The sequence below is a fragment of the Populus trichocarpa genome, chromosome 9 (assembly GCF_000002775.5).
Source record: "Populus trichocarpa isolate Nisqually-1 chromosome 9, P.trichocarpa_v4.1, whole genome shotgun sequence".
Taxonomy (NCBI): Eukaryota; Viridiplantae; Streptophyta; class Magnoliopsida; order Malpighiales; family Salicaceae; genus Populus; species Populus trichocarpa.
This window is the reverse complement of record NC_037293.2, coordinates 9360022-9371230: the sequence shown is the minus strand read 5'-3', so window position 1 is coordinate 9371230 and position 11209 is coordinate 9360022. Positions and strand designations below refer to the sequence as shown.

The 11209-nt window shown below is 36.5% G+C and overlaps 2 protein-coding genes across 4 annotated transcripts; both read left to right on the top strand.

The window, feature by feature from the left end:
- The first annotated feature begins 4149 nt into the window (after nt 1-4149).
- Nucleotides 4150-5966, top strand: LOC7457513 (CCG-binding protein 1). Its single transcript, XM_002313043.3, has 3 exons — nt 4150-4482; nt 4801-4874; nt 5277-5966. The coding sequence occupies exons 1-3, from the start codon at nt 4257-4259 to the stop codon at nt 5589-5591; spliced, it is 615 nt and encodes a 204-aa protein (XP_002313079.1). The 5' UTR covers nt 4150-4256; the 3' UTR covers nt 5592-5966.
- A 151-nt stretch (nt 5967-6117) lies between these two features.
- Nucleotides 6118-10665, top strand: LOC18102123 (pollen-specific leucine-rich repeat extensin-like protein 3). 3 transcript variants are annotated; one of them, XM_052455758.1, is made up of 2 exons: nt 6118-8285; nt 8928-10665. In XM_052455758.1, the coding sequence occupies exons 1-2, from the start codon at nt 6785-6787 to the stop codon at nt 10256-10258; spliced, it is 2832 nt and encodes a 943-aa protein (XP_052311718.1). In that variant the 5' UTR covers nt 6118-6784; the 3' UTR covers nt 10259-10665. The 3 variants fall into 3 exon arrangements, with proteins under 3 accessions (XP_052311718.1, XP_052311717.1, XP_024464719.2); XM_052455757.1 differs by having other exon boundaries at nt 6118-9590; nt 9720-10665; XM_024608951.2 differs by having other exon boundaries at nt 6118-10665.
- Nucleotides 10666-11209: the final 544 nt, after the last annotated feature.

Here is an 11209-nt window from a genome sequence, read left to right as displayed (position 1 = left end):
TAACAGGTCGAATGGGTGGCGAATTTAAAATTTATTTTAAAAGTTTATTTTTGTTCCCCATTCTTTTGAGCTATCAAGTAACCAATCAATGTAATTTGTAAAAAATTAATTTTGGTACTAAATTTTAATTTTTTTTATTTTTCAGTTTTTTTTTATGGGAAGAGAGAGAGAGAGGCGTTGGATTTCAGTGTAAAAAGAGAAAGTTGTTGTTGTTGGTGACAATCTCAACCACAAAAATAATCATTTTTTATATCAAATGGTTTCATATGACGATAATAGTTCAAATTAGGTGTTTTTTTTACCTTAAAAATATCAGGGAAAAAAACAGATCCGAGCTTAGAAAGATTTTGGTTTTCGGGTTAATTTTGGATTTCGGCTCATTTCCTTGCATTTTTTAAGGCCATGAGTTGGTTTAGCAAGGTTTTTATGGTGTTTTTTTAGGTATTTTTGGTTTCCTTGCATTTTTTAAGGCCATGAGTTGGTTTAGCAAGGTTTTTATGGTGTTTTTTTAGGTATTTTTGGTAAAGAACGGATTGAAAATGAGTTTACTTATAAAAAACTCTAGGACCCTATTTTTTTTTTTACCCCCACAACAACTGGATTTTGGGGATTCTCAGATGATGTGTCGTCTGCTAATGCAAACGATTTGTTGTTTTTTTTTAATAATTAAGGTGGATGACATATTGTTTGCCCCATTAATTTTAAGAAAATAAAAGCTCGCACATGGGCCTTTGCTTAATGAGTCAAATGCTAGGCCTAACTTACAAGCTCTATAGCGCTTAACCGAATTCTTTTTTTTTAAATGATTTTTTTTAAGTAATACCTTATTCAGTATGTTTTTTGTTTTTTGAAATGATTGTTTTGTACATGATTTGATTAATACCCTTTTTTTGGAGATTCTTTTTGTTTATTTAGCTTTTTTTAGATTGCGATTGTTTTTAAATAATATTGGGTTTGTTTAATTTTTAAAGAGGTAGGTATGATTTTTCTGTATTTTTTTTAAATTCCATATTAATTAAGGTTTTTTATAGGATTTTTAATATAGGTAGCCTTACATAATATTTTTTTTATTTAATAAATTTTATGTGTGTTTTGGTTTCTATTGATAATTTATGTTTTGGTTTCTATTGATAATTTATCTTGACAAACAAACTCATTAAACACAACTGAGTAAATTACATGTGTTATAATATTAAATATTTTGATCTACATTTATCTCTTAATTTTTTCAGTTTTATTTTTGTTTATTGCCAATGACTCTTTTTTTTTTCATTTCTTTATAAAATGATATTTGATTTGTTTAGTTAAAAGTGTGCAAAAACTTTTTAATTTACATCTAGGGGTTTTTATGTAAAAAAAGACATTGAAAAATTTTACCGGTTCAATTTTTTTTACTGTGTTTTGATGTTTTATATTTGATTCTTGTTCTTATAATTTTTATTTTTTTCCCTTTACTTTTTCATAAAAGTTTTATTTTTTTTAATTTTATCGTTCAATCCAAGTTTATAGTGCGTTGGTTTTTTTTTTTCAATCTTGATCTTTATTTTTTTTATTTTTGTCGTTTTAGTTATTATTTTTATTTTTTCAATTTAATTTTTTTGTCACCCTTTGATTGATTGATTTATTGTTTTAGCCATTTTAATCATCATTATTTTTATTGCTATGTTTTATTTTGAGTTTTTTTGTGTAGTTTTAACCCTTGTAATTTTTTCATATACAGTGTTTCCGATACAATAACACATATCACAATTTGTAAAGTCAACAAAGAATGAAATCTTTTTTGTCTTATTTTTTTAATATCATCGTTCACATAGTTTTTATATTTTTTTTATATTTGTATTCTTGCCTTATAATTTTATTATATTATCAAAATAATTAAAATTTAACCAAGTTATCAAGTTTATTTTTTTTTAAATAACACAAGTGTTTCTTGAACTATTTTCCCTGTAAAAAAAATTTGGTCCAACCTTTTCGTCTAGTAAAATATAAAAGATGTTGATTTACAACATGATCACGATGGTCTAATGGCATCTCCGAATTTCTACCTTAGCAGTCACAGAAGGTATTGTTTGGCTTCTTTTCTAAAACCTAAAATTATCCAAGAAAAATATGACATCTAAAATCATAAAATAACAAATTTACAAACTTGGAATCACTCTACATGCATCTAGAATATCCCAGTCTCATTAATATTTATAACAAAAATGACGCTAGAGTGTTTGGTAATGGGATGTAAATTGAGTTTAAATGAATTTTAAATTTGTTTTTTAAATAATTCTTTTGGCATCTCCGAATTTCTACCTTAGCAGTCACAGAAGGTATTGTTTGGCTTCTTTTCTAAAACCTAAAATTATCTAAGAAAAATATGACATCTAAAATCATAAAATAACAAATTTACAAACTTGGAATCACTCTACATGCATCTAGAATATCCCAGTCTCATTAATATTTATAACAAAAATGACGCTAGAGTGTTTGGTAATGGGATGTAAATTGAGTTTACATGAATTTTAAATTTGTTTTTTAAATAATTCTTTTGGCATCTCCGAATTTCTACTTTAGCAGTCACAGAAGGTATTGTTTAGCTTCTTTTCTAAAACCTAAAATTATCCAAGAAAAATATAACATCTAAAATCATAAAATAGCAAATTTACAAACTTGGAATCACTCTACATGCATCTAGAATATCCCAATCTCATTAATATTTATAACAAAAATGACGCCAGAGTGTTTGGTAATGGGATGTAAATTGAGTTTACATGAATTTTGAATTTGTTTTTTAAATAATTCTTTTATATTTTTAGATATTTTAATATATTAATATTAAAAATAATTTTTTAAAATTAAAAAAATTTTATTTTATTTTATTTTAAAAAAACACTTTTAACCATCTTGACTGTCATAATTCAACCAAGTGAATAGAATTTTCTTTTCTCGTAATTTAAAAACAAAAAAAGAAAAAGGAAATCAGTGTGACCACGTGTCAATCGCCCTTGCAAAAATAAACAAACGACAGAATATACGAAAGAGTAAAGACTTTTCCTGCTCACTGATCGGCACACCACGCCGCGTTTCGCTAACTGTTGAAAAAAACCAGCGTGCGCCGCTTCTAGTTCTTGCACCTGGTTTAAATTCCAGTCAACAATAAAGTCATCTAAATCAACGGCAAAAACTTTCTTCTATCACCAATCAAACGGCCACTTCCCCGTCTCTTTCACTGCAATAAAAATATCTCCAAAAAAGTATACTACTACTACTAAAAAAATCTAATCCTTATCCACTTAAGGCAAGGTCCCTTCCACTGCACTTTTCACGGCTATTGGTGTATTTGGTCCCCCTACTCTTAAATTTACCTATTACGATTCCCTTAATAGTTTTTATATTAATTTCATCCCTTAAACTTTATTTCATACTAATATATTTCTTCTTTCAATTTCAACTGATTGAAAATTGAAAATATATCACTGTTATTGGGTCCAAATTAAAAAAAATTTCTATTGATTTAATATAAATTTCTTGATTTTATCACTTGTCGTGAAAATAAATATAGTTCATACTATTAACATATACTTTATACAAAAAATAATTATGGTGTAAATTCATCTATTTTTTCTATTTTTATTCTACTATCAAAGTTAAATGTAATCAAGGAAAGGTGTGAAGTGCCAGGGGTAATAAGATATTTAATTCTTTCAAATATTTTACAATAAAAAACCTTTTCAATATTTATAACGAAAATATAAAGGATAGTTTTTATTTTTAGAAGAAAGGAGTATATATTAACAATCTTTTTACTAGCTAATGTGAGTGGCTGGAATATGGTATTAAGTATTAACAACTGTTTGAAATTGTGCTAAAAATTATTTTTAAAAATATTTTTTATTTTAAAATATATCAAAATAATATATATTTTTATTTTTTAAAATTTATTTATGATATTATTACATTAAAAAAATTAAAAACAATTTAATTTTTTTAAAAAAATACAGTGAAATTGCAAAAACAAACACTACTTGATTATAAAAATAAGAAGAAGATGGATGATATTCGTATAAAAAACAGTAAAAGGACTAAACAGAAACAAAACTGCGAGTAAGGACACCACCATGTAGATCATCATCACTCTTCCCTTGTTCCACAATCCACAGTATTTAGCACTCTTTCATCCCATAATTCTGTCTCTCAAGCCTTATCTAAAACACTCAGTGATCCAAAATTACAACCAAGAAACCAAGAGACAGTGTTGTTTTGATACGATGATAAAATCACTTCTCTTACGTTCATTTCCATCTCCTTTACTCATAGAGGCCCGAGATGTTAATCGTTCAAGCAAGAGAGTTGTTTCTTCTACCATTACTTGTTCTTCTTCAAGAAGCGATGATGCTTTAAATATTCCTAAACTCGATCCCTTTAGCCGAACCAAGATTGAGCGAGCTGTTAAGTCACTACCCCTGATTCAAAAATCCGAGAACGAACTTGCTGGTAAATGTTTTAAACTTGATCTCTTACAATTTTTTTGATTTATGATTCTCTAAAGACCATGACATGATGATTTTGTGTTTCTTTTATATTTAAGTTTCGATCTTCCGATTTTTTTTATGTGATGCAATGATTTTCTTCAAGTGTCGTTCGTTTCTTGATTGGAATCTTGTATGTTTTATATCACATGGGCTGTTTTCTTGATTTTAATGAGGTTCTGTTACTTATGTTGAAATATTTGAATTTGTTAGTTTGAAGCTTTTTTATTGATTTTGGCTATTAGTGATGCCAACAGTGTAAATATGGTGTTTTTGTATGCAGATTATTGTTCAACCCTTGAAGGGGATGATTCTTATAGCTGCTGGAGAGCTTATTTTGAACTGAAAGATCTTGAAGTAAGTTACTTATAGCATTGATCATTGAAAATAGAGTGAAAGGGAAGATTTGAATTACAAGTTTCAGTTATATTAATCTCTTGATATTGAGGTGAGTTTGGTATATGATCGCCGTGTAATGGCATATAAGGATCCATATTGGCGACCCAATTAATTTGGGATGGAGGCTTGGTTGTTGTTGCTGTATTAATTCAATAACTAATCTTAACACAAGCAGCCAACTAGTTAAACTGATTCCAATTTGATTGAGCTGGTTCGTTGGCTTGCTAAGAATCAGTTTATCAATACTGATATGTTCTGTTAAAAGTTGAGGGATAAACTTAAAAATGAGAGAAAATCCAATATGTATCAAGTACTTGAGAACCATTAAGTAAAGTCTTAACAAGTTGTGATGCGCTGCAGAGAGAGTCACCGAAAGAGGATGTAGTGAGGCTAATTATCCAATCTGGTGGTGTTAAGTCATTAATTGGGTGCTTACATGGAATTTCATCAATGAACAAAGGGAAAAAGAAAGCTTTCAGTATGGCGGCACCACCGAATGTGATGAAAGAAAGAGAGAGACTGTGTCCAATACCAGATGGTTTGCCAAAATCGCTGCAGGAGCTTGAAGAGGAAGAAAGAGCTAGAATGCCGGATTCACCATTTACTAGAATGCTTAGAACTAAAGGAAGGTTCCCTGCTTGGTACTCTCCTGCTCCGGACCACGAAACAGATTGATAAACAAGCTGTGTCGTGTTGCATGCCTGTGCTCGGTTGCTTCTTTGCATACCTTGTATACATGGATGTGGTGTGAATATGTGAAATTTCTATAGATGATACTTCATATGGTGTTTATATGCTCTGGGATTTTTATCTGATCGTCGTTTGTCGTTTCTTCAGGTTGTGTCATGGGAAGTTCTTAGTGCTAGAGAAAATCTGTTTGCAACATTCAATGTCTGCAAATTTTGTAAAAATGTGTTTCACGGGTTAAGAAGAAGTTATTATTTTTTGTTGTTCTTAAATATTTTTGCAAGTTTTTGAGTATTAATGGGTGCGAATGAAAGTGTTATCTTTTTGTGGAGTTGGATTTTCCAATAAACTGTAGTTTTTTCAGTTTTGCATTGAACCTTTATTATCTGTTTTATGTATATATGCATATACTAGTGTGTGCCCAAAGAAGATGGAATACAGGGAACAATGCCACTCCAAAATAGCTCTTGCAACACATTTGATGCAAACTATAGGGTTGTGCTCTTACCTTTCCTATCGCTACTATGTCAATCTTGCTTTCTTTCCCAATCCTAACAGCCTTAGTGCAGCTCGGAGGAAAGTAAGAAGCCATAACATTGCTTTCCATGACAGCACGTGGAGGAAGAGAGGTATTTTTTTTCTCTCATCATCAGACAGAAAAAGAAAATAAACATGTTAATTCGAAAAGAGATTCTCGCGTCCGTGGTGGCGAAGGGATCGAACTCTTACTAGTTCCTCACATCATCTACCAATAAACCTATCTGAAATACCACAGGCACCACACAAAGATCCATTGTTACTATAAAAATAACGTAGATGAAGATGGTGACACCTGTTATTCTCCAAAATGGTTCTTCTCCAGTATTTAAGGTGTTATTTTGGTACCAGAGATTAGTTACAGATTGATACGGTCAATTGGTAGTTTTTTAGTTATTCTTAGTTTAGTTTCATCGAGTCATGTTCCCCACAATCCAAGCAAAACCTATGCTCTAATATTAGAGGTGCAGCCAAATTCCTATGGTGTCAATAAACTGCACAAATTTCGGGTGCCTAAAACTGGAGATCTCTTTCCACAACCTCTCAATGGCTGTCAAACCTTTCCTTTCTTCTCCTTGATATAACATCCTTCTCACATTCATTCCCTCCTATAAGCAGCCTTGGGACTTCCAAGGTAGTCAGTAATGGCTGAACCTCTCAGAGTCTTGGGCTGCTTTTTCTTTTTTTCCTTTCTCTTATCTTCTTTCTCAAACTTCTCTCTTGCCTTAACTGATGCTGAAGCATCTTCTATTGCTCGTCGCCAGCTATTGACATTACATGAAAATGGTGAACTTCCAGATGATTTTGAGTATGAGGTGGATGTGAAAGAAACCTTTGCAAACCAAAGGCTCAGGAGGGCATATATTGGTCTCCAGGCCTGGAAAAAGGCAATGTACTCCGACCCGTTTAATACAACTGGCAATTGGGTTGGCGCCGATGTGTGTGCTTATAATGGTGTGTTTTGTGCACCGGCTCTTGACGACTCTGGTCTAAGCGTTATGGCAGGTGTTGATCTTAACGGTGCTGATATTGCTGGGTACCTTCCAGCTGAATTGGGGCTTTTGACAGATGTTGCATTGTTCCACATTAACTCTAACAGGTTTTGTGGAATCATCCCCAAGAGCTTTTCCAAGCTCACACTCATGTACGAGTTTGATGTCAGCAACAACCGCTTTGTTGGTGACTTCCCTTCTGTTGTTTTAACCTTGCCAAGCCTCAAGTATCTTGACATCAGATTCAATGATTTCGAAGGTAGTTTGCCTCCAGAACTCTTCAACAAGGACCTCGATGCTTTGTTCTTGAATGACAACCGGTTCACATCCACCATTCCGGAGACAATAGGCAACTCCCCAGTTTCTGTAGTCACATTTGCGAACAACAAATTCACTGGCTGCATTCCACACAGCATCGGCAAGATGACCAACTTGAACGAGGTCATCTTTATGGGCAATGATCTTGGTGGTTGCTTCCCAGCAGAAATTGGGCTGCTTGGTAATGTGACTGTGTTTGATGCCAGCCACAATGGGTTCACAGGAATCTTGCCGTCCAGCTTTGCAGGGCTAAAGAAGGTTGAACTCTTGGATCTTGCAGACAACAAGCTGACAGGATTTGTGCCTGAGAACATTTGTAGGTTGTCAAGCTTGACGAACTTCACATTCTCGTATAACTACTTCAAGGGGGAGGCTCAAGCTTGCGTGCCTCCATCAAGGAAGGACACCGTGTTGGATGATACCAGCAATTGCCTGTCTGACAGGCCAAAGCAGAAGTCAGCCAGGACATGTTACCCAGTGGTGAGCCGACCTGTGGATTGCAGCAAGGACAAGTGTTCTGGAGGAGGAGGTTCTTCAAACCCCCATCCAAAACCACAACCCACACCACCTACTCCAGAACATAAACAAATCCCATCTCCACCTAAATCTACTTCTACTCCAACACCATCATCACCAATCCCTGCCCCTCAAACACCAGAATTACCAAAACCAGAACCTAAGTTACCGCTGGCTCCAGTTGAACCAATTAGTCCATCAACACCAGAGGTATCCTTACCACCATCTTTATCAATTAGTCCTTCAACTCCGGAGATATCCTCACCACCATCTTCATCAAGTCCATCTACCCCATCATCTGACCCATACAATCCAGGACCTGGTGGGCATGGCGAGACACTGCCATCACCAAAATCTGCACCGTCACCCAATCCATTTAATAATTCACCAGTTGGGCACAATGAGACACCACCATCACCGGAGTCTGCACCGTCACCCGATCCATTCAATAATTCACCAGATGGGCATAACGAGACACCGCTATCACCGGAGTCTGCACCGTCACCCAATCCATTCAATAATTCACCAGATGGGCACGACGAGACACCGCTATCACCGGAGTCTGCACCGTCACAATCACCGGAGTCTGCACCGTCACCCGATCCATTTAATAATTCACCAGATGGGCACGATGAGACACCACAATCATCGGAGTCTGCACTGTCACCCGATCCATTCAATAATTCACCAGATGGGCACGACGAGATACCACCATCACCAGAGCCGTCACCGGATCCATTTAATAATTCACCGAATGGGCATGATGAGACACCAACATCACCAGAGTCCGCACAATCACCTGATCCATTTAATAATTCACCAATTGGGCACGACAAGACACCACCACCATCATCTGAGATATCTATACCACCATCACCCTTAATTAGTCCACCAACATCGGAGAAACATATACCACCATCATCAGAGTTTGCTCCATCACCTGATTCATATAATTTACGACCTGGTGGGCATGACGATACACCACCATCACCAAAATCTGCACCGTCACCTGATTCATTTGATAATTCATCAATTAGGCATGACAAGACACCACCACCATCATCTGAGATTGCTATACCACCATCATCCTCATTTAGTCCATCAACTTCAGAGAAACCCATGCCTCCATCACCTAATTCTACACCATCACCTAATTCATATAACCTAGAACTTGGTGGGCATTATGGACCACCACCATCACTAATGCCTTCAGTAAAGCCCGAGACACCAGAACCATCACCACAACCAGAAATACCAATAGTAAATCATCATTCTCCTTTACCTTTGGTTCACTCACCTCCACTACAACCAGAAACACCAATTGTAAATCATCACTCTCCTCAACTTCTAGTTCACTCACCTCCACCATCATCACAATCCCTACCCCCTCTAGTCTATTCACTTCCACCACCAGCACATTCACCCCCACCATCAATTCATTTCCCACCACCACCTGTACACTCTCCCCCACCACCCCCTGTGCATTCACCACCACCACCTATCTATTCCCCTCCACCACTAGTTTACTCTCCCCCTCCGCCAGTACATTCACCGCCACCACCAGTGCACTCTCCCCCACCGCCAGTACAATCATTCCCACCACCAGTGCACTCTCCCCCACCACCTGTACACTCACCCCCTCCACCACCAGTTTACTCTCCCCCTCCGCCAGTACATTCACCGCCACCACCAGTGTACTCTCCCCCACCGCTGGTACAATCACCCCCACCACCAGTGCACTCTCCCCCACCACCTTTACACTCACCCCCTCCACCACCAGTTTACTCTCCCCCTCCGCCAGTACATTCACCGCCACCACCAGTGCACTCTCCCCCACCGCCGATACAATCACCCCCACCACCAGTGCACTCACCCCCTCCACCACCTATACACTCACCCCCGCCACCCGTGCAATCTCTCCCTCCACCACCTGTAAACTCACCCCTGCCACCCGTGCACTCCCCACCACCACCGGTTCATTCTCCTACATCACCCATACACTCCCATCCACCACCTGTAAACTCACCCCCGCCACCCGTGCAGTCTCTCCCTCCACCACCCGTAAACTCCCCCCCACCACCAGTTCATTCTCCTACACCACCCATACACTCCCCTTCACCACCACTTCACTCTCCACCACCACCAATTAGATCACCTCCACCTCCAGTTTTCTCTCCACCACCAGTAATTGTATCTCCTCCTCCACCTCCCCCGGAAGAAGACTTCATCCTTCCACCAAACCTCGGATTCCAATATGCATCACCACCTCCACCAACGTTCCCAGGCTACTAATTAGTATACATGACCATTGTTTGTAATTCCGAAAGGCTAATGTACGCCGCTGAAAATAAACTTGGGTACTTCAACTTCTTGATCAGAAAATATAACGTTTTTTCCCCCTCTTCATGGAATGGAAGTTCTTGTTGGTTACGTTACCGGAGATATGTCTCTTTCATTTTCTCTCTTTCTCTATCATATCTAAGCAAAAACCGAGGAACTGGAACAATATGTTGCTACCTTGACAGTGACAATGATTTGCTTGTAAACTACATTTTCAAGGATCTGATATACAGAAGAGAATAACATAATTTTTTTTTCCTGTCAATGCCACATGACTGGTTTTTGTACTTGGTGTGTATGCCATCAGAGTTTCATGCAAGGTATTCCAGTGGAATGAAAGATCATAGCCAATTCACCAATGCTTTTTCTTGCATTTTGATTGTAATTTTGACAATTTCTCTGACATATATGTAACCTCATTTTCAGACTGAAATCGAAGTGCAAACGTAAGCAAAGAAAAAAATAATAATCCTGGTCTTCATTTCCTGAAGCATCTGCATCATTCGATCCTCGAAACGCCTGCCTTTTGGAGTAAAATGGACTCCTCTTCCTAAACCATAATAATTGATGGCTGGTTAAGTTTCTAGATCATCCTGCAGGGTGCCTTTCAGTTTAATCGTAGTCTATCGAAGAATAGAGACTGATCATTAATAGATGTTCAACTACATATATATACATTGTTCTCCAGTAAACATTTCAACACATAAGTTCAGTTTCTTTGATATATATGAAATCCTTGTAAGTAAAAATTTATCTTCGATCGTGAACAAGATCATTATACTATTAATAGGAAATTTAGAGGTTACACTGATTATTACAGGTTACAAGATACAGTCAACAAGAGAGTGATAATCTGACAACACAAACCCACCCACATCCATAGCTGGATAAACTTAGCAAACT

Bases quoted from the DNA above. Each gene is read 5' to 3' on its own strand.
- LOC7457513 (XM_002313043.3), top strand. From the start codon at position 4,257: ATGATAAAATCACTTCTCTTACGTTCATTTCCATCTCCTTTACTCATA. The intron at 4,483-4,800 runs GTAAATGTTTTA...TTTTGTATGCAG, and splicing joins ATCCGAGAACGAACTTGCTG to ATTATTGTTCAACCCTTGAA. The intron at 4,875-5,276 runs GTAAGTTACTTA...GATGCGCTGCAG, and splicing joins TTGAACTGAAAGATCTTGAA to AGAGAGTCACCGAAAGAGGA.
- LOC18102123 (XM_024608951.2), top strand. From the start codon at position 6,785: ATGGCTGAACCTCTCAGAGTCTTGGGCTGCTTTTTCTTTTTTTCCTTT.